This window comes from Akebia trifoliata, chromosome 8, assembly GCF_017979445.1.
Source record: "Akebia trifoliata isolate Shusen 1 chromosome 8, ASM1797944v1, whole genome shotgun sequence".
Taxonomy (NCBI): Eukaryota; Viridiplantae; Streptophyta; class Magnoliopsida; order Ranunculales; family Lardizabalaceae; genus Akebia; species Akebia trifoliata.
In genome coordinates, this window is record NC_141382.1 from 48,581,302 (window position 1) to 48,600,937 (window position 19,636).

Below are 19,636 nucleotides of genomic sequence, written 5' to 3' on the forward strand. Positions count from 1 at the left end.
TATTGGGTCAATTCAAAATTAACCCGATTCGGTCCAAATCTAATCCATTTCAGCCCTAGTCATAAACCATTTACACAATTGAAACTTTCCAAACAAGAGCGTTAGCATTTAAACCCTCGAATTCAACCGTCCAGATTGATTTCTTATGAATTCAACGATCCAGATTGATTTACTATATATTTCAGTGCCACGTGTGAGAAAATCCTTTCTTACGAATATAACCAAATCTCCCAATACTGGCTGTCGTTCTAGGGTTACCTCTGCAACCAAACACGCCAAAGACGATTTCCCCTTATTCGAGAGTAAGGTTAACCTTGCCGATCTTCTCAGACACCAAACTGCAAACTCTTCCTCTCTATTAAGAGGTTGGTTTTTTTTTTTTTTAAATCCTTTTTAGTATTTGTGACAGTAATTATTCTTCATGATTTGTGAGAGTTTTTCTGATTTTTGTTTCCCTTAATGGGTCCCTTGGATTTGGTTAGAATAATTTGTTATCAAGGATAAAACCTGGTTATCGATTCACCCATTTTAATCAGATTAATGCAAATCAAACTTGAAACTCAAATTGCTTGAAGGGTCTGTTTGGTTATTGCAGTTCATAGTTTGATAGTAATCGAACAGAATTACTGAAACATTTATTAATCTGAGAATAAGAGTTCTTAATGAAACATATTCTATTCGTTCTGTTAGGCAGTTTAGTGAATCTTAGACTGATTGAAATTTGAAATTTGATCCATAACAGTCTATTTCAGTTCGGATGTTATTTGATTCACATTTTGGTTTTGGTGACTTTGAACTTTGCTTGTAAATTGCAATCAATCCAAAAAGGGGTAGTTCAGTGTTCCTTGAAAATTTTAGAATTCAATGTAGTAGCAACCAATGCACTATTAACGGACGAAACACAATGTCATCTTTAGGAAACATGATTCAAGAACCAATCAGAAAACATTAAAATCTCTGTAGCCAGAGAGATTTTTCATGAATTGATTGAAATTATGCTATAAAAAATTTCGTTGGATGATAAGTTGCGGCCGCTTTAATATACTGGTTGAGAATTTTGCACATATATGTCTTCAAGTGATACTAGATTCCAAAGTCGAACTTTTCTTGATCCAGTACAAGCACGGAATCAAGTTCGTTACAGTCAACAATCAGTCCCGAATCATGTCAATGTTATCTTTACTTACAATTGGACAAATATAAATTCACAGAAGTAATCCAATCACCATTTATTAACTGTCTACCATTAATGTGCAAGTGCAAGAGTATTAGTGACTATTTAATGAAATACTGATCAATAGAAAATAGTAATTATGCACAAATATACAATGTTATTTAAGGATAATGTTTAAAACAGCATTTGAGGCCTACGCCTCAAGGCATCATGAAGCAAAGTGCGTGCAAGAAGCCTCGAAGAATGTCCTAAAAGGTGTACACAAAATAAGGAGTACCCCTCTAATGGTGAGGTACACGCCTGTTTTATTTGTTATTGGTTTTAGACTATTCTATATATCTTTGGTTAATTATAATTTGAATAATGCTGGAGTGACCTCAAGATTGATCTCAATTTACACTTTGCTGTCATGGAGGTGTGTATGGAACCATAGATGCTTTTCATAGAGATACAAGTGAAAACTGAAAAGCATCTATGGTTCTGTTCGCACCTCCATGTCAGCAAAGTGTGAATTAAGGTCAATCTTGAGGTCGCTCCAACACAACTCTTATATAATTTTTATTACCTCCCGCATTATGATGTCCCAATCCTTTCCCTCCATGTTACTTATTATGCTTGATAGCAAGTTGATTTTAGGGCTCGTTGTTTTCCTCTCCATGTTAGTGATTTTCTGACATTTCTTTCTCTGTATGAACATATACCTGCCACCTCAAATCGTATTGTAGATTTTTTTTTGATGAATGAATAATACTTTTATTAATGGCTTCGTTCAATTTTTAGGACGACGAATGGGTAGTCAAGCCCTGACAAGTAATGATCGTTCTAGGACATATTGGACGCCCACAATGGAACGTTATTTCATTGATCTTATGCTCGACCAGGTGCAAAGAGGCAATAGGGTTGGTCATACATTCAACAAACAAGCATGGGTGGATATGCTGACAATGTTTAATGCAAAATTTGGAACTAAATATGACAAAGATGTTTTGAAAGGCCGTTACAAAAATTTGTGGGAGCAATACAATGATGTAAAGATTCTTCTTGAACAAAGTGGTTTCTCCTGGGATGAATTACGACAAATGGTAACGGCCACTGAGTATGATTGGGATTGTTATATCAAGGTTTGTAGCTTGTACATTAAATATTTTAACTTGCACATGGTATTGTTCATTGCAATTTGCTCATGTAATGTATGACACATGCAGACACACCCTGATGTGGGATCCTATAAAAATAAACCTGTGCTGAACTTCAGTGATTTGTGCGTGATCTATGGATATACAACTGCTGATGGAAGATACAGTTTTTCGAGTCATGATGTAGACCTTGATGATGACATCCCGGGAGTGAAGATTGGTATGTGTTTTATTTTCCTTTATAAACCTAAGATAACTTGATATGCAATTCTTCTGTTGAAAGATCTCCCAAGATCCCTTGGATAAGATTCCCACAAATGCTAGTTTCCAAATAAAACAAATTCTTTCTTCTTATCATTTTACACGTTCCATCTATTTTTTTTTTTTAAAGAAAAGAGAAAGAGTCCAACAAGCCTTACTGAGTTAGTAAGGATTTCACCCTTACTAAGGACTCACTTTGTAACTAATGTAGGACATCTACAATTCTAAATAGTTTCTAATTCTATTAGGATTTGTTTCTATTTTCTAGTTACTTTAGGAGTACTATTACTTGTTAGTTTCTATTTTTGTTTAAGTTCGTTTTTATTCTTTATGCTATAATTAGAAGTGTTTCGAGTGTTCAAATTGAATTATAATAGGTTTAGATAGTTGCTATTATGTTGTAGATAGGTTAGGAAAGTTACTTTTTACAATTTTAGAATGTTTCTAAGTTGTTATATGGAGTTATCTATATAAGGAACTACAAAAACGAAATTCAATAATTTAATTCAAACATATCAATTCAATTATATTTTCTCTCTTAATTACTTTTTAGCTTCATGCTTTATTTTCTTTTAAGCTATTGCTTGTTTACTTATTGAATATATTGATTCACATGTTTTCACTACGTCAGTAGCATCCAAAAACATGATCCGATGCTTCAAGGTTGTAGAGGACAAAATTCTATGAACTTTGAAAAAAATAAATAAATATATTTTTCACCATTCAATTTTAATTTTAAATTTTGGAATTATGTGGAAGTTCAATAGCCGTCCATTTTCAAAACCTTGGATCAAGCCCAAAAGAAAATGTTTTTTGAATATTTTTTCTTCCGGATCCAAGTTTTTTCCGTGAAATCTAGAGCGCTGTGGTGTTGGATTTCTAATGTGGTAATCCATTTGAGCAAAATGACCCTTAGCAAGGTTTAATATCTTACTACGTTAGTAAGGAAAATGTTTCTTAAAAAAAAAAAAAAACCTCAAATCCAACGTTGGATCATATTCCCCAAAACTGGTTAGTTTTCTAAACATTTAAAACAACCCCCTTGAATTAAAAAATAAAAAAGTAAAAAATCACTAACGTTGGATTATATTCCACTTAAAATTTTTAACCTATTCCATTTAAAGTTAAAAAAAAAAAACTCAAATCCACTCACTTTGGTTCTGATTCTCCAAACAATGGTTACTTTCCAAAAAATTTGAAAACACTATCTTGATACTTAAAAATAAAAATAAAAATCAATCCACCCACAATGCCATTTAGACTTAAAAAAAAAAAAAAAAAAAAACTAACCCATTCCATTTAAATTTTTTTGTTAAAATATATATATATATATTCGAATCCACCCTCAGATTCCCCAAAAAATGGTTTGTTTAATTTTTTTATTTTAAAACAGCCCTAACTTGAAACTTATAAAAAAAAAAAAAAAAAACTTTTAAACCTTGAAAATGATATGTTAGTAAAATTTGAATATAAAATTAATTTTTCATCTCAAAAAGCAAGAAGAATAAATTTTAAATATTTTATTATTATTTAAATAGATAATTATTATTTATATTAATATATTAAATATAAAAAGGGCCTCATTTTAAGATTTCGCCTTAGGCCTCAACTTGTATCGAGCCGGCCCTGATTAAGATGGATGAAAGATGAAAATGAAGTATCTTTAGTCATGGATATATACAAGGATCAATCTATGATGGTAGTTTCATGGATCTCTGTGACTCTTATCCAAGGGATGAATGAATTAGCATTAGTGAGAAGTGTAATTGATATGCATCAAGTATTGTTGAGTGTTATTTTCCTCCACATTTGGGTGTGTCATATTCCCGTTAACCTGTTATATTCATAGTTCTCCCCCCTTTTAACAAATCGGTTTTTTGTAGTAGTTGGTTGGTTAACATGGTATCAGAGTGCTAGGTTCGTATAGGTCATTGGTTTGATTCTTTCCACCCTTATGGGTGAGGGGGAGTGTTGAGTGTATATTTCCTCCACTCTTGGGTGTGTCATAACCCCATTTAAGCCTCGTGACCCTTTTATATTCATAGTTCTCCCCCTCTCTAACAAATCAGACTTTTGGAGTAGTTGGTTGGTTAACAAGTATGACTAGTGTGATTGATGAATTTCTAGAAGCATAATGCATTTTTACAAATGAACGCTTCTTTTTACTGATAGGTTTTCTCAATTTGTAGGAGAAGGAATGGTTGGTCAAACCCCCACTAATGTAGATCGTTCAAGGACATATTGGACTCCAACAATGGACCGTTTTTTCGTAGACCTAATGCTAGACCAGGTAAATAGAGGGAATAAGATTGATCATACATTCAACAAACAAGCATGGACGGAAATGATTGTGTTGTTCAATGAAAAGTTTGAATCCAACCACAACAAAAATGTTTTGAGAAGTCGATACAAAATTTTGAGAAAGCATTACAGTGATGTGAAGGTTCTTCTCAGCCAAAGTGGATTTGCCTTGGATGAGTCACGACAAATGGTAATAGCCGATGATTCTGTCTGGGATGCATATACCAAGGTGAAGTCCTTATATTTAAAATCTTACAAGCTTAAACATGACATTCTTGATTGCTTGTTGCTTATGTATGATAGATGCAGGCACACCCTGACACACGATCTTGTAGAACTACAACTGTGCCAGATTTTAACGATCTGTACATGATATATGGAGATGAAATTGCTGATGGAAGAAAACTTCGTTCTGTTCACGATGTAGACCTTGATGATGACATCCCAGGAATGAAAATAGGTTAGTTATTAATTTTTAAGCAATCCTCTGATACCTTTTTTTTCCCCTAATGTTTGGGCCATGTTTATTTTGCATGTCTGTCATGAACTTTAGTCAAGAAATTAAAATGTTATTGACATTGATTTGCTAGTATGACTAACATTATTAATGCATTTAAGGGAAACATTGGCTCTTTTGATGAATAATGATTACTTTTAACTTATGGATTCTCTCAATCTTTAGGAGAAGGAAAAGATACCCAAACCCCTACCAGTTGTGACCGCTCAAGGACATATTGGACACCGCCAATGGACCGTTATCTCGTTGATCTTCTGCTAGACCAAGTTCATAAAGGGAATAAGATTGATAACACGTTCATTGCACACGCATGGACAGACATGACAGAATTGTTTAATGCAAAATTTAGATCGCAACATGACAAAGATGTTTTGAAAAATCGGTACAAAAGTTTGAGGAAACAACATAATGACATAAAGGTTCTACTTGACCAAAGTGGGTTTGCTTGGGATGAAACTCGACAAATGGTAAGAGCTGACGATAATGTCTGGGATGCTTATATCAAGGTATGCCACATATTCTTTCAAAATTTAATATAGCATTTACAGTTGCAAATTGCTTATGGACAATGCGTGCAGGCACACCCTGATGCAAGATCGTATAGAGTTAAAATTGTGCCACACTATAATGAATTATGTGTGATATGTGGGAGCACAGCTACGCATGGAAGATACAATCGTTTGGATCACGGCATAGACCACGAATACGATATCCTGGAAGTGAGGATTGGTGCGTTTTTACTTTCTCTTGTGAGCCCGGGATAACTTTATTTTTAATGCATGAGCCAAGTTATAATATTCATAAGGTTGATTGGGGAAAATTGAATATGGTGCCCCATGAATATGTACTTGGACCAATGTGGTGAGGATTGTTTTATTTATTTATTATTTATTCTTGTCTTTTATCTCAGTTGTTAGATTAGGTTTTAATCCAATGGTTAGGATAAGTTCTTTTTGTGGGAGCCCTATAACTAATAATGTTATGGGATGTTATAGGTAGATTAGGACAAGGCATTAAATTTCAATTTCGATGTCTATTTCGGTTAGTCTAGAAATGGAAATATTTCGATGAATGTGGAAATGAATACATTTTTTGGAAATAACAGAAATATTGATAAAATTTTCATTAACCCTGTAGGAAACGATAAAATAAGCATTAAAACACACTCATTAAGTCATCAAAATACAATAAACTACCATGTGGAGTGAGAAATTGAATATCAACAACATTGTGCTACACATACACACATGTATTGAGAGGCTGATAATGGAAATAAGAATAACAATGTTGCATTAACTACATACAACTTAATATGTAAGACATTAAAATGAAGAAACTATTAAGTATTGCATTCATGTGTAATTATATTTCTTTTATTTTTTGAATAAGTATGAATAAATTGCTAATGCATCCAACTAATTGAAACATGGTTGATTGTATGCGTGCTTATATAAACGTACTAATATACTTAGAATAGATTAAAATAAGCTGATATATATAACTAACTAATCATAATTCCTTTATACTAATGGATGAATGTTCTATACAATTTTTATTAGTAAATACTATATGCAATTTACAAGTTCTTCCTAATAGCAATTATAAGTTTTTTCAAAAAAGGAAATGTTTCGGTCGAAATTTACTATTCATCGAAATATTTCTACCGAAATATTGCATTTTTATACTTAAAAATGATAATTTCGGCCGAAATTCACTATTCATCGAAACATTTTACGAAATGAATAGTGATTTCCACCGAAATATATACAAAAAGAAATTGTCGGTTAAATTTTGTGTCGGAACTTGTGGAAATGGAAAATTTTCGGTATATTTCGTGGAAATATGTTGAAATTTAATAATATGGATTAGGGTTTTCTTCTTCTAGGTTTTGAGAGACATAGGGAGATGGGTGTAAAAGGGTTTTAGGGCTTGGGTTTGAGATAAAAGCTTGAGTGATTGTTTTTTATATTGTTCTCCTTTGATTTTTTAGTGAAGAAGATTAGATCTTCCAGTGAGGCATTGTTGTCGAACCATGTAAATCTTGGCGTTCTTTATTATTTTTGTTATTTTCTTCTTACATGTATCTCCAAATTCGCCACAGATTGTGCTTGCATTGCTGAAAAATTTAACTGAGAGACTAGTGAACTATTATGCTACAGTCAATTTTAATTGACTGCATTGGATTGTATGACTAATGTATGTATATAGTGCAGTATGATGTTTGAATGGTTATTTTTACTGACAAGTCTTCTCGAATTTTAGGAGAAGATATGGACAGCCAAGAAGATCCTATTAGTTGTGGTAGTTCAGTTACATATTGGACGCCACCAATGGATCGTTATTTCATTGATCTTATGATAGCGCAGATGCACAAGGGGGATAAGATTGCTCATACATTCAATAAAGAATCATGGTTGGTTATGACCACATTATTTAATGCAAAATTTGGATCTCAACATGAGGAAGATGCTTTGAGAAATCGGTACAAAAATTTGTGGAAGCAATACAATGATGTACGTTTTCTTCTTGAGCAAAGTGGATTTTCTTGGGATGAATCACAACAAATGATAATAGCTGATGATGACATTTGGGATACTTATATACAGGTGAATTTCTCATGCATTCAAATCTTATAACTTATGATGTTCTTCATTACAAGTAACTTTACATATGACCCTTGCAGGCATACCCCGATGTACAATCATACAAAACTACTACTGTGCCATCTTATAGCGATTTGTGCTTGATATACGGAAATTCAAATGACGATGGAAGAAATAGCTGTCGCAGTGATGATGCAGACCTCAATGATGATGTCACCAGATTTATGGTTGGTGAGTTAGTATCTTTTGTTGTGAGCCTAGGATAATCATGTTTAAAATTCATGGTCCAATTTCTGTTATCTAAAATAAAGAGAGCTGCTATATGCACCCCAACTTGGGTCAGCTCGATACAAGTTGAGGCCTAAGGCGAAAACTCTAAATGAGGCCTTTTTTATATTTAATATATATAAATAATATCAATTTACTATCTATATAATGAAAACAATTTTAATTTTTAGTTTTGTTTCCTAAAATTATTATTGTTATATTTTTATTTTCTTGGGATGTTAAGAAATTCCATTAAAAATTATTTCTGACCTAATATCTTACAAAGACTTAATGAAAGTATAATTTATCAATAACATTGCGATACGCATGAATCTTGGGGATTTCTATGATTGTTAATTACCGTTCACTGAACCTACAAATCCAATTAGTTGATTTGGTTTAGTATCCTCAATAAATAATCGGCAAGTGGTTACCCTAATATCCAAATTTCCATTCAATGGATATAATGTAATTATATAAACCCCAACACTCATTGAAATTTAGAAAGAATGGACTAATCAGACGCATTCAAAAATAAAAATTGAAAAACACAAGATTTGAAAAAAAAATTCCTATCAAACCAATAAAATCTAAGAAGCACATTGCATGGAATAAAAAATAATTTTTTTTAACCTAAACGCACTAACGAAAAGACAAACAAATCTAAATTAAGATTAAAAAAACTTTTAGTTAATTCAATCAATTTAAATTATTTTTAGTTAATTCAAATATTAAATTTACCTTTATTTATAAGAATACCTTATTGGTTCCTCGATAACTCCAAACCAAATCAAAAGTAGAAAATTTTCTAAAACAGTATACTATTCATTTTAATACTGAAAATGGTAAATGGCCGTCCATTTTAATACTAAAACAGTATACTCTTGGATCTGAGTTTATCCATGAATTCTAGAGGCTATGGTTCTCATAGGAGATTGATGGATATGGAGTTTTTACGAACGAATGAGAGTTTCAATGATCACAAGTTTTAACTGAGGAACTAAAGCACTATTAATCATTAATGACTAGATTGGATATTGATTCATGCTCGTTAGGATGATAATTGTTTTGATGAACGAGTGATTTCTTTTACTAATAGTACTTGTCAACTAGTAGGAGAGGGAATGGACAGCCAAGCCCCAACCATTTGTGATGGTTCAAGGACATATTGGACACCATCAATGGACCGACATTTCATTGATCTTATGATGGACCAGGTTCATAAAGGGAATAAGATTGATCATACATTTACCAAACAAGCATGGACAAACATGGTTGCATTGTTTAATGCACAATTTGGATCTCAACATGATAAAGATGTATTGAGAAGTCGGTACAAAAATTTGAGGAAGCAATACAATGATATAAAGATTCTTCTTGACCATGGTGGGTTCGCTTGGAATGAAACTCGACAAATGGTGACAGCCGATGATGATGCTTGGGATGCTTATCTGAAGGTTCATGATCCCTTATTTCATTAATGTCTTAATTATGCTACACATAATTTCAAGTTGCTTACTTGTGATACATGCAGGTACACCCTGATGCACGGTCGTACATAAATAAAACTGTCCCGGACTATAACAGTATGAGGGTGATATATGGAAATGAAATTGCTAATAGAAAAAACATTCATTCAGGTGGCAATTCCGAACTCAACAATGACATTCCCACAACAAAGGCTGGTGTGTTTCTTTTTCTCGTAATGAACCTCAGATAATTTTTTTATAATAATATGTCAAGTTATATTGTCTCCTAGAGTCTCAGGCATTAGCTAAAAGGGGTGTGACTTTGAAGCGGCCAGCCCGCATCAAAATTTTAGTAGGACCCTCCTCTAAATATGATGGTGGGGCTTTGGTGTTTAAACCCTCTAGGTTTTATGAATATTTGAGATACCTCTCTATGGTTTCAAACCAATTACATGTCCTCCTTGACCATAGTCTTCTCTCATGGATTAATATAAAATTACCTTGATGCCATTCTTGTCATTATCATCATGACCACCACCATCATCACACCATCAAGAAGATAGATAATTAGTGTTGAGAAATAATCAAGAGTTTATTATGAGTAATTTTTTATTAGTCTTTAGGAGAAGATCAAGTCAAGGGGTATGTCATTAATGTGAAAACACAGGAGTATCTCAAATATTAACGAAAACGTGAAAGTGCCACATGTTTTTCTTGGGTTCTACCAAAGCTTCAAAGTTTTTTCCTAGCAACGCGTGATTGGCACATATTTTCTAGTATGACTAATGTGTATACTGGAAGCATAATATGTTTTGATAACACACTAATTTTACTGAATCTTCTCGATTTATTGAAGGAAAGGGTAATGAAGTCTTCACCAATTGTGATCGGTCGAGAACATATTGGACACCACCAATGGATCGCTATTTCATCGACCTCATGCTACAACAGGTGCACAGAGGGAACAAGATTGACCATACATTCAATAAACAAGCATGGACACACATGATCACATTGTTCAATGTGAAATTTGGATCTCACTGCGACAAAGATGTTCTTAAAAGTCGGTATAAAAATTTGAGGAAGCAATATAACAGTGTAAAGATTCTTCTTAACCAGGATGGGTTTGGCTGGGATGAAACACGTCAAATGGTGACAGCCGATGATGATGTTTGGGATGATTATATCAAGGTTTGTTACTTATTAAATTTCTTTAACTTTTAGTTTAAATATGTTAATAATGAGTGGCTTTCATATGATATATATGCAGGCACACCCCGATGCACAATCGTATAGAACTAAGATCTTGGCGAACTATAATGATTTGTGTGTGATATTTGGAAATGGAATCACTGATGGAAGAGACATCCATTATGATCATGATGTAGACCTTGATTCAATTGATAGAGTTTCGGGAGGTTTACAATCTTCAGCTACATCTATTTCTCTAAGAGAGACTATGAACGATTTGGAGTCAACACCACATTCGGGTAAGGACGTGGTGGTTATATCAAATCAACAGAAGAAGCGTCAATCCGTGACATCATCAGCCTCTCAGAATTCTAGAAAAGTGCGGAAGAGAACCAAGAATGGTATGGTCAATGCTCTTAGTGAGATGACGGAAGTAATCACGTCATTAGCAAATAAGAATAAAAACAATGGGAACTCAATCTCAGTAGAAAATGTGATGAATGCACTTCAAGCTGTCCCTGATATTGATGAAGAACTCATATTAGATGCTTGTGATCTTTTGGAGGACGAAAAGAAAGCGAAAACATTTTTGGCGTTGGATGTCACGCTACGAAAGAAGTGGTTGATGAGGAAGCTCCGACCGTAATAGTCCGGGTATGTGTAAATTTGTCGAGTTTAAATCTCTTTTCATTGTACATGTGTAGTTAGTATAGTGGGCACCGTGCGGGATCATTTATATATTTTTTTGGGATGGGTAAACTGGACTTGAACCCACAACCTCAAAAGTTGTTTTGCAATGTGTCGAACCAACTGAGCTATAGGTCTCTAAGCCCATCATGTGGGATTATTATGATCAACTCGAATTGTTTGAATTGTTTTTTTTTTTTTTTAAATTCTAAGCGTTCTAGAACTAGTTTTTAGAGAAAATCTTTTCATGAAGTAATCCTACTTGTTTTGGTCTTGCTTTAGCTCAATATGGGAAGGTGTTAGGCCCTGGCAGGATCCATGTAAATGCACATAGCAATCACGCCCGGATTGTGGGACAAAGAGGCCTCATTTTGGGTGGATGTAATCTGAATAAGAGAATGATTTTATGTGCCTCATACCCATTCACACTAATATTTTCTTATAAGATCCCAATAACAAAACCAAATATATTTAATCGATGTGGGGATAACTATTTTTGAATTTTCAGCGTGACATTTTTTTTTTCTTCGACTAAAATAAAGGGTAGAGAGGTAGGAGAGGGAACAGTGAAGAGGGAAGGAAACTGTAAATCAAGATAAATAAAGGGGGAAAAGACCAAGAAAGAAAATTAGTCCGAAGGCTATGATATCTCCCAATGTTACCAGGTTTGCAGGTTCACTCGATCTGAGTTTTGGTTCATTGTTCATCACTCTAGGATGAACCTGGTTCACAAGGATTGAATATGATTGGTTTAATTAATCTGTTTTTATTTATTTATGAAATGGATATATTTTTGTAGTTTTCTTTTAATTCATTTAAGGTTATAAAATTACTTTTGTGAATTATTGAATTTTAAAATAAAAATAACTTCTTCATTTCCAAGAGCTTTTTAAAACCCATTAAAACAAGACGAAGACAAGAAACTCCGAATATGGGCTTACAGCTCGTTTTGCTAATAGAGTAGGTCGGACCTTGACTCTATTCCTTTGGCAAGGAATAGCGGTCCGGTGAGGAACCCGTTCCCCCCCCCCCCCCCCCCCCCCCGACCCCTCTATCCCTTCTAAGGAACGTTATCCCCCTAACCCCCTTTCCAAATCCCTTGATGATTATAAAATTACTTGCACAACCCGTTGAATCATAAATAGATATATTAGTGGAAGATCAAGGCCTTGATATTAGGGCTTTGATGACAACTCTCTCTCTCTTTCTCTCTCTCTTTCTCTCAATTCAAATTTCAGCAAATCTCAACGTTTGGTTCACAATCTGATGAGTTTGGTTTTGTAGCCATGGAGCAGTCTGCCCACTTCAAAATTTTGGTGAAACCCTCTCCATTACATTACATGTGGCCATTTTTATTTTCAAATGTTGCGTCCATGGTTAGGCAATATTTAAAACTGATAACATACCCCTTTAATCTCGATCTTCTCTTATAAACTGATGAAAAATGACCTTGGTATCCTCATCATTATCTTATCCAAGTGAATGAAAGATGAGAGAAATTTTTTTAGGGTTTTAGATCCAAAGTTAACACATCCGATTCCATCCATTGATATAGAACCGATCTGAAGTCTGGAAATTAGAAATCAGACTCCAGAAGCTTCATCCAATGTTCCTCGTTGTTGGTTCAAAACATCTGAATTTTGGTTCCGAAGTCTAAAATCTGAAATCTAAAATGAAACAAACGGAAATAAGGTTTCTGAAGTCTGAATTTTAAAGGTGGACCACCTCCATTGACTTATCAAACACACACTAAAGCCAGCTGTGGGTGTAATACACATGGGGGAAGATTTCACACAAGATGAAGATACTCATGCTATATAATATAATGTAATCTCGAAGCTTAGCAAAAAAAAACATATAATATAACCTCGTGAAAAATGTGCTGTATCTGCCAACAACCTCTCTACGTTTCCATCTAAAGTTTTATTAACCATAGCAAACCAACCTACCACACCCAACCCAAATGTCCCTCTTTATATAATACTACTTGTCCATCAAAGCTTATAGATAAAGCATCCCCTCTCATCACCACTCAAGCCAACCTATCAGCCATTTGTCATTATGGGTCACACTACCACCAATTCTAATGCCGATGCATACACGCCTCGTTCCATCCTAATCATGGGTGGTGCTGGGTTCTTCGCATCCCACATAACCAATCGACTCGTTAGAAAATACCCAAACTACAATATTGTAGTTCTCGACAAGCTAGATTATTGTTCTAGTCTACGTAATCTCTCACCTTCCCAATCCTCCCCGAATTTTAAGTCTATTTGAGGTGATATAACAAGTGCTGATCTAGTCAATTACCTCCTCATCACCGAGGGTGTAGACACTATAATGCACTTTGCAGCCCAAGAACAATGTCTATGGAACCCATGTCTTGTTAGAGGCTTGCAAGGCTGCATGCCCCGAGTGAGGCGTTTCATCCATGTTAGCACTGACGAGGTTTATGGGGAGACTGAGCCAAATGCCATAGTGGGCAACCACAAGGGGTCTCAGCTACTCCCCACCAATCCTTACTCTGCTATCAAGGCCGCGACTGAGATGCTTGTGATGGCCTATGGCCGCTCATATGGTCTACCCATTGTCACTACTCGTGGTAACAATGTGTACGGCCCAATGCAGTTCCCCGAGAAGCTAATTCCCAAATTCCTGTTGTTGGCTATGCAAGATCAGCACCTCCCTATACATGGAGAGGGGTCCAATGTACGTAGCTACCTCTTATTGTGAAGATGCAGCAGAGGCATTCGACATTGCCCTCCACAAGGGCGAAGTCGGTAATGTCTATAACATCAGGACACATAGGGAGCAAAAAGTGATGGATGTTGCCAAGAACATTTGTGAGCTCTTTAAGTTGAATCCTGATGATACTATTACTTACTTTGAAAATCGCCCTTTCAATGACCAACGCTATTTCCTTGATTTAAAAAAACTTAGTGACCTCGGGTGGTCGGAGAAGACGACATGGGAAGAAGGCCTAAAGAAAACCAAAGATTGGTACGTGGAAAATGCTGATTGGTGGGGGGATGTCTCTGGTGCCCTCATTGCCCATCCCAGAATGCTAGCTATAGCTGGTGAGCAAAAGGTTGATATAAGTGTGAATAAGGTTCAGAATTCGACCAATTCTGCAAAGAAATCGAAGTTTCTGATAAATGGGAGAACAGTGGATAAGGTGAAGTCAAATTAGATGGCTTAGCATCTATTTAAACTATTGTAAGGGATGTTTTCACTTTGATTATTCCTATTTTTTATCAATGAATAAAATTTCAGTCCACTTCTAAAACTATTTTTCTATTTCCCAAATCATAGACTCTCTCTCTTGTGCCTATGGTTTTTACTCTTCTAAGTTCCCTATTTGTAATCTATATGCATCCTTAGAGACTGAATTGAGATTAAAATTTGGATAAAAGTCAGCTTAACATTCATGAAGATGTGGGCATGGTTTTCAAACTCATTTTGACGTCTCGTCTCGTCCATGAATGAGACCGAGTCATCTCGGACGAGTTTTCCGATACGTTTGAATCGTCTTGATCAACAACAATAAAAATGAACTGTGATTTTAATCTCTTCCGATACGTTTGACTTGTCTATCTGTCTCATTGGTGGACGATACCAAGACATATGGACGAGTCGTCTTAGTCTCGGATGAGATTTAAAACCATGGATGTGGGGTTGGTACAAAATGGTAAAAAGATAATTTTATTTTTAAAATTTTAAATTTAATAGAAATAACAAATGATGTAATCTACGGTCAAATGAGTTTCTGATCCAATTCAAATGCATTTTCAAGATGACTTGGCCAATTTTTCCAAGTTGACTCAATGATTGGTTCCATCAAGTTTTGGAGCTAAATGAGTTTTAAAACTATTTTTTGTTCTCAAAAAAACACCCTTAATTGATTTTTAATTCTAAAGTACCATCTTGTACTTAGATTTGAATGTTGAAAGAGACAAAATCTTCAAACTTCCCCAAAAGCTCCGACGAAGGAGTACTTGAGATTTGAACGTTGAAGGACAGAATCTTCACAGTTTAAAAAGACGGGGGTACATCTAATTTTCATCACAAACAAGAAGATTACACCAAAAGATTTATTTATTTATATTTTGTCATTGTTAATTTAGCAGTCTCAAATCATCATTTGTGTGTGTGTGTGTGTGTGATTTTATTATCTTTGCATTTCTTTAGTATTTTTGTTCCTTTTTTGCAATTTTGTTATCATTTCTCATAAACATTGATTTTATTATCGTTGCACAATAATAATAATTTTGTGTTTTATTTCGTTAGAGGATAAAATATAAATATTTTTAAAGATATTTATTAAAAACATATGTTCTTAGAGGTTGATATAATAGCACTCCCCTAACAAAGTAGTTTAACATTTAAATTTGAATAGGCATTTGACTCATATATTCCCAAGGTCAAGATCAAGTCCCAATTTTGATGTGATCTATTAATAACCAAATTTTATTTATTTTTCCACAAATTATTCTGTCTTTGATCTGATTTTGTCAAAAAATAACTTTAGAAGTGTGCAACACTTGGCTCGCTTTTCTTAGCCATGAGAGAATCAGGATCAAAACCCCACATTCAACATTTTATCTATTAAAAACACGAATTCAATGTGCATTATAGTTGAAATATTCAAGTTGAAGATTATAAAAGAAGAAGAAAAAGATCTAAAAGAACGTGATTAGAGATAATACAAGCAGAGATGAATTCACTTTCAATAAGAGTTACAGTGGCTCTTGGGAATCCCTAGCATCTCAACCATCTGTCTGATGAAGAGATATGTTTTCCTCACTAAATTAATATAAAAGAAGTAACAAGTCACTTGGGACAAAATTCAAAGCATGTTATGAACACCCACACCCAAAAAAAAAAAAAAAAAAAAACTAATATATCTGAGGTATGATCAATTGCAAACTAAAGGGCATTCAAATCTTGTGAACAACCCAAAATATCCCAAGTAATAGATACTTTTTGCGACATGCTCTGTTAGAAGAATTTCAATAAATAAACTAAGAATTACTTTTTGCGGCAATGACATATGAGACTCTGCTAGAAGAATTTCAATTTTCCTTTGGCTACAGAAGTTCTTGCCAGCTCCAATTGACACAACGCCTTCTCGGTCCCAGCCAAATCTGAACATGTTTTAGTGGCCCCTAGAGTGACTGCAAAGTAGAGATAAACAATGCACAAGAAAGCTAGGAGGACTAGCATTGTAAGAAGGAAGCGGTGCCGCTGAATGAGAGTAGAACAGCTGCCCAGCTCCTCAGGGGACAGGAATTGTTTCTTGAACGAAGGTGAAGAAAATGGATTTTGGGGCCTCCTATGTGGAGAAGATATTCCATCGATAACCATATTTTATCCTGACCTCCTCCTGCCTATTCCACTGGAAATCCTGCACCCCCATATAGAATGAAATGAGCCTCAACCAAGATTTCGTGTATTTCTGAATGTTTCCCATAACATTTGTCAAATGCAATGTTTCGGTATTAAATTAATAATTTGTATAACTTCTAAGATTCATTTAATCAAATAAACAAGACTTATACAATATTATATACATGGTTCAAGATTTCATACTGTTTCGGAATGCGTTGGCGGCACTTTTCAATTTCAGTTGAAACTGGCAGGAACCATTGGTTCCGAAACAATCAATGTTTCAAAAACATTTCAGATTTCTCAAAGGTTTCAGTCAAGACCATTTTAGTTTCTCTCTTGACTGAAACATTGCCTTGTAATGAGATTTTAAACCTTGATTGTACATTGAATACTGCGTTTCAAGGTTCCCATGTTCATTTCAGAATGTTTCACAGCAATTCCTATGCACGTCGATGTGATTTTTTATTCCAACTTTTATTTCAACACTACGAAAATATTTTTCTATATTTTCTTTAGATGGGTAATCCATAATACCAACTACCAAGGACATACTTGGTGGATTATGGAAGGTATGTGAATGTACAGATAGTCAGATTTCCAAACTTATGTTACCTGGATACTTCAAATTGGGTGTGTATTACTACAATTTTAAGAGTGGGGAAGACCATCAATGACCAACGACCTATTTGTTGAATTGTGTAAACTATATGACAATGTAAAGATAGTTGAATTTCTAAACCCATTTTAACCAGAAACTTCAAAATGGGTTTTATGTCGGATATTTCAATTTTAAGTGTGCATGAAGCATCCATGCTATGTTATGGTCGTGTCCTTGGTTTACCTGAGTAACATAGTTCTAGACCATCCAATTGTAAACAACCTAATAATGGATCAGCCGATCAGCTTCTCCCTATAACAATTCCAAGTGTGTCATTGTAGATTTGATCTAGCTTAGCTCATATTCATGACATTCTCTCCTATATTTCAATTCTATTTATCATATTTTCCCTACATTTTGATAACAATCCTTCGTTTGCATTATTCATAAGCTCCATTACAATGTTGTAGGCATTACCCAAGTAAAACATTGAATGATCCTTGATGAGCTGCTTTTGTACAATTTTGTGGGTAGAAAATAAATGCAACCTAAAAGATCAAATCGTGTGAACAAACAGAACACAACTTAAACAAATGTTAATTATTATACAACAAATTCCTTCTAAGCTCAAGAAAATAGGATTTTCCTCCTCTCCAAAATCCCAAATTGGATTTGAATACTTCGTTCACTTAAACACACATTTGTGAAGCCAGGAGCACAATGAAACACTTTTTATTGAGCTAATCTATCTAAAATATCTCCTATTTTGTGGTCTAACACAAACACTTGTATTAAGTTAAAACTGATTAGGGCTGCTTCATGTGTTTCGAGGCAATGTTTGGTTTGGTTAAGAAAAAAATATCGAGACGGTCTCAACCGTAACATTAAATGTTTTGGGGTCAATAATTCATTCTGGTCTCAACTAAAACCAGAATTTTCTGCCGAAATATTCTGAATCAGAACAAAACTTAGAACTATACTTGAGAGAAATGGTCGATCATGCTCTAACTATCTAAGGCGTGATCCGAGTAGATCGTTTAATATAGTAAAGAGATGATCGATCGTGCATGTTTTTCTTACAAACGAACAGCAATTAAGATCATAATATAATCAAGAATGCTTGATAAAAGATAAAACTAGGAAACAAATTAGAGAGTAGCGCGACAACACAATATGTTCCTTAAGAAATGAGTTGCATTGTTGTCCTGTTGAGAAGGATCGATACCCCGACATCCAGATCTGTCACACTTTTTTCTCAATTTCATCCATGAAAATCAATCTTCCCACATTAACAAGCATAAAACCAACACAACTCACGCAAATTCACAATGAAAGCAACTCAATTAGGATTATTTCAACGAACACATCGACATTCACCATGAAATTAAACCATCAAAACATCCAGAAAACAATATTCTAACCTAATCATCAAATAGAAATCAAACCAAACCATCAAAACAACGATCATTAGCTCATTATAACTATCACAAACAGAAAAATCAAGAAAACAGCTCAGATCTGATATAAAAACATCAAGAAAGACGAGAGAGAAACCCTAGGTATCAGGAATGGAAGAAGAACCTGCAGCCGAAAACAAGATTCTGGTTACTTTGGTTGATTTTGGTTGCTATTTTGACCGAAGTTCCTTTCTCTTCGTTATTGTTCTTGTGTGACCCCTATTCCGTGTGTCTCGGTTTGACGAATGGATGTCCGCGCATGGACAATTTTCTAAAAATCTAGAAAGATAATCGCATACCGAGGGAACAGGTGTTTGCGGTTTGAGCGGAGTTTGATCCGCACATCTAACAAAAATCTGCCACGTAGTTTATTCTATCAGACGCATTGAATCATTAAAAAAGTAAAAATAAAAAATAAAAAAAAATTGGTGAACTCTAGAATATTGATTCTAGTATCTTTCCATTACCAGAATGAGTAGAAATTACCAAATTTGGATGGTTAGTGAGTGGCAGCGAAAAATTGTGTAAAGAAGTGGTGCCATAAATCAATTTGTTGATCTCGATGATTTGAATTGTTGAATTATCAT

At 34.4% G+C, this 19,636-nt stretch overlaps 2 protein-coding genes and 1 pseudogene across 7 annotated transcripts; 2 read left to right on the forward strand and 1 right to left on the reverse strand.

Annotated features, from left to right (window-relative positions):
* Nucleotides 1-145: 145 nt before the first annotated feature.
* LOC147397410 (Myb/SANT-like DNA-binding domain protein) lies at nt 146-11,776 on the forward strand. 3 transcript variants are annotated; one of them, XM_086449071.1, is made up of 14 exons: nt 247-365; nt 1,358-1,466; nt 1,955-2,295; nt 2,380-2,530; nt 4,761-5,101; nt 5,182-5,332; nt 5,555-5,895; nt 5,968-6,118; nt 7,652-7,995; nt 8,073-8,223; nt 9,376-9,716; nt 9,794-9,944; nt 10,585-10,919; nt 10,999-11,776. In XM_086449071.1, exons 3-14 carry the CDS (start codon nt 1,963-1,965, stop codon nt 11,563-11,565), a joined length of 3,357 nt encoding a protein of 1,118 aa, XP_086305197.1. In that variant the 5' UTR covers nt 247-365; nt 1,358-1,466; nt 1,955-1,962; the 3' UTR covers nt 11,566-11,776. The 3 variants fall into 3 exon arrangements, with proteins under 3 accessions (XP_086305196.1, XP_086305197.1, XP_086305198.1); XM_086449072.1 differs by having other exon boundaries at nt 1,358-1,461; XM_086449070.1 differs by lacking the exon at nt 1,358-1,466 and having other exon boundaries at nt 146-365.
* Nucleotides 11,777-13,437: 1,661 nt separating this feature from the next.
* On the forward strand, nt 13,438-14,871 carry LOC147397411 (trifunctional UDP-glucose 4,6-dehydratase/UDP-4-keto-6-deoxy-D-glucose 3,5-epimerase/UDP-4-keto-L-rhamnose-reductase RHM1 pseudogene; annotated as a pseudogene).
* A 1,654-nt stretch (nt 14,872-16,525) lies between these two features.
* LOC147397412 (uncharacterized) lies at nt 16,526-19,366 on the reverse strand. 4 transcript variants are annotated; one of them, XM_086449074.1, is made up of 2 exons: nt 19,174-19,366; nt 16,526-17,010 (listed from the first exon to the last, which is right to left on the reverse strand). In XM_086449074.1, exon 2 carries the CDS (start codon nt 16,968-16,970, stop codon nt 16,668-16,670), a length of 303 nt encoding a protein of 100 aa, XP_086305200.1. In that variant the 5' UTR covers nt 16,971-17,010; nt 19,174-19,366; the 3' UTR covers nt 16,526-16,667. The 4 variants fall into 4 exon arrangements, with proteins under 4 accessions (XP_086305200.1, XP_086305199.1, XP_086305203.1 ...); XM_086449073.1 differs by having other exon boundaries at nt 19,147-19,366; XM_086449077.1 differs by having other exon boundaries at nt 19,014-19,366.
* Nucleotides 19,367-19,636: the final 270 nt, after the last annotated feature.

What these genes read in the sequence shown, in the direction of transcription:
- LOC147397410 (XM_086449070.1), top strand. Translation starts at nt 146, where the DNA reads ATGAATTCAACGATCCAGATTGATTTACTATATATTTCAGTGCCACGT. An exon ending in TCTGGGATGCTTATATCAAG is followed by an intron (nt 5,896 to 5,967) that starts GTATGCCACATA and finishes CAATGCGTGCAG; the next exon opens with GCACACCCTGATGCAAGATC. An exon ending in TTTGGGATGATTATATCAAG is followed by an intron (nt 10,920 to 10,998) that starts GTTTGTTACTTA and finishes ATATATATGCAG; the next exon opens with GCACACCCCGATGCACAATC.
- LOC147397412 (XM_086449074.1), bottom strand. Translation starts at nt 16,970, where the DNA reads ATGGTTATCGATGGAATATCTTCTCCACATAGGAGGCCCCAAAATCCA.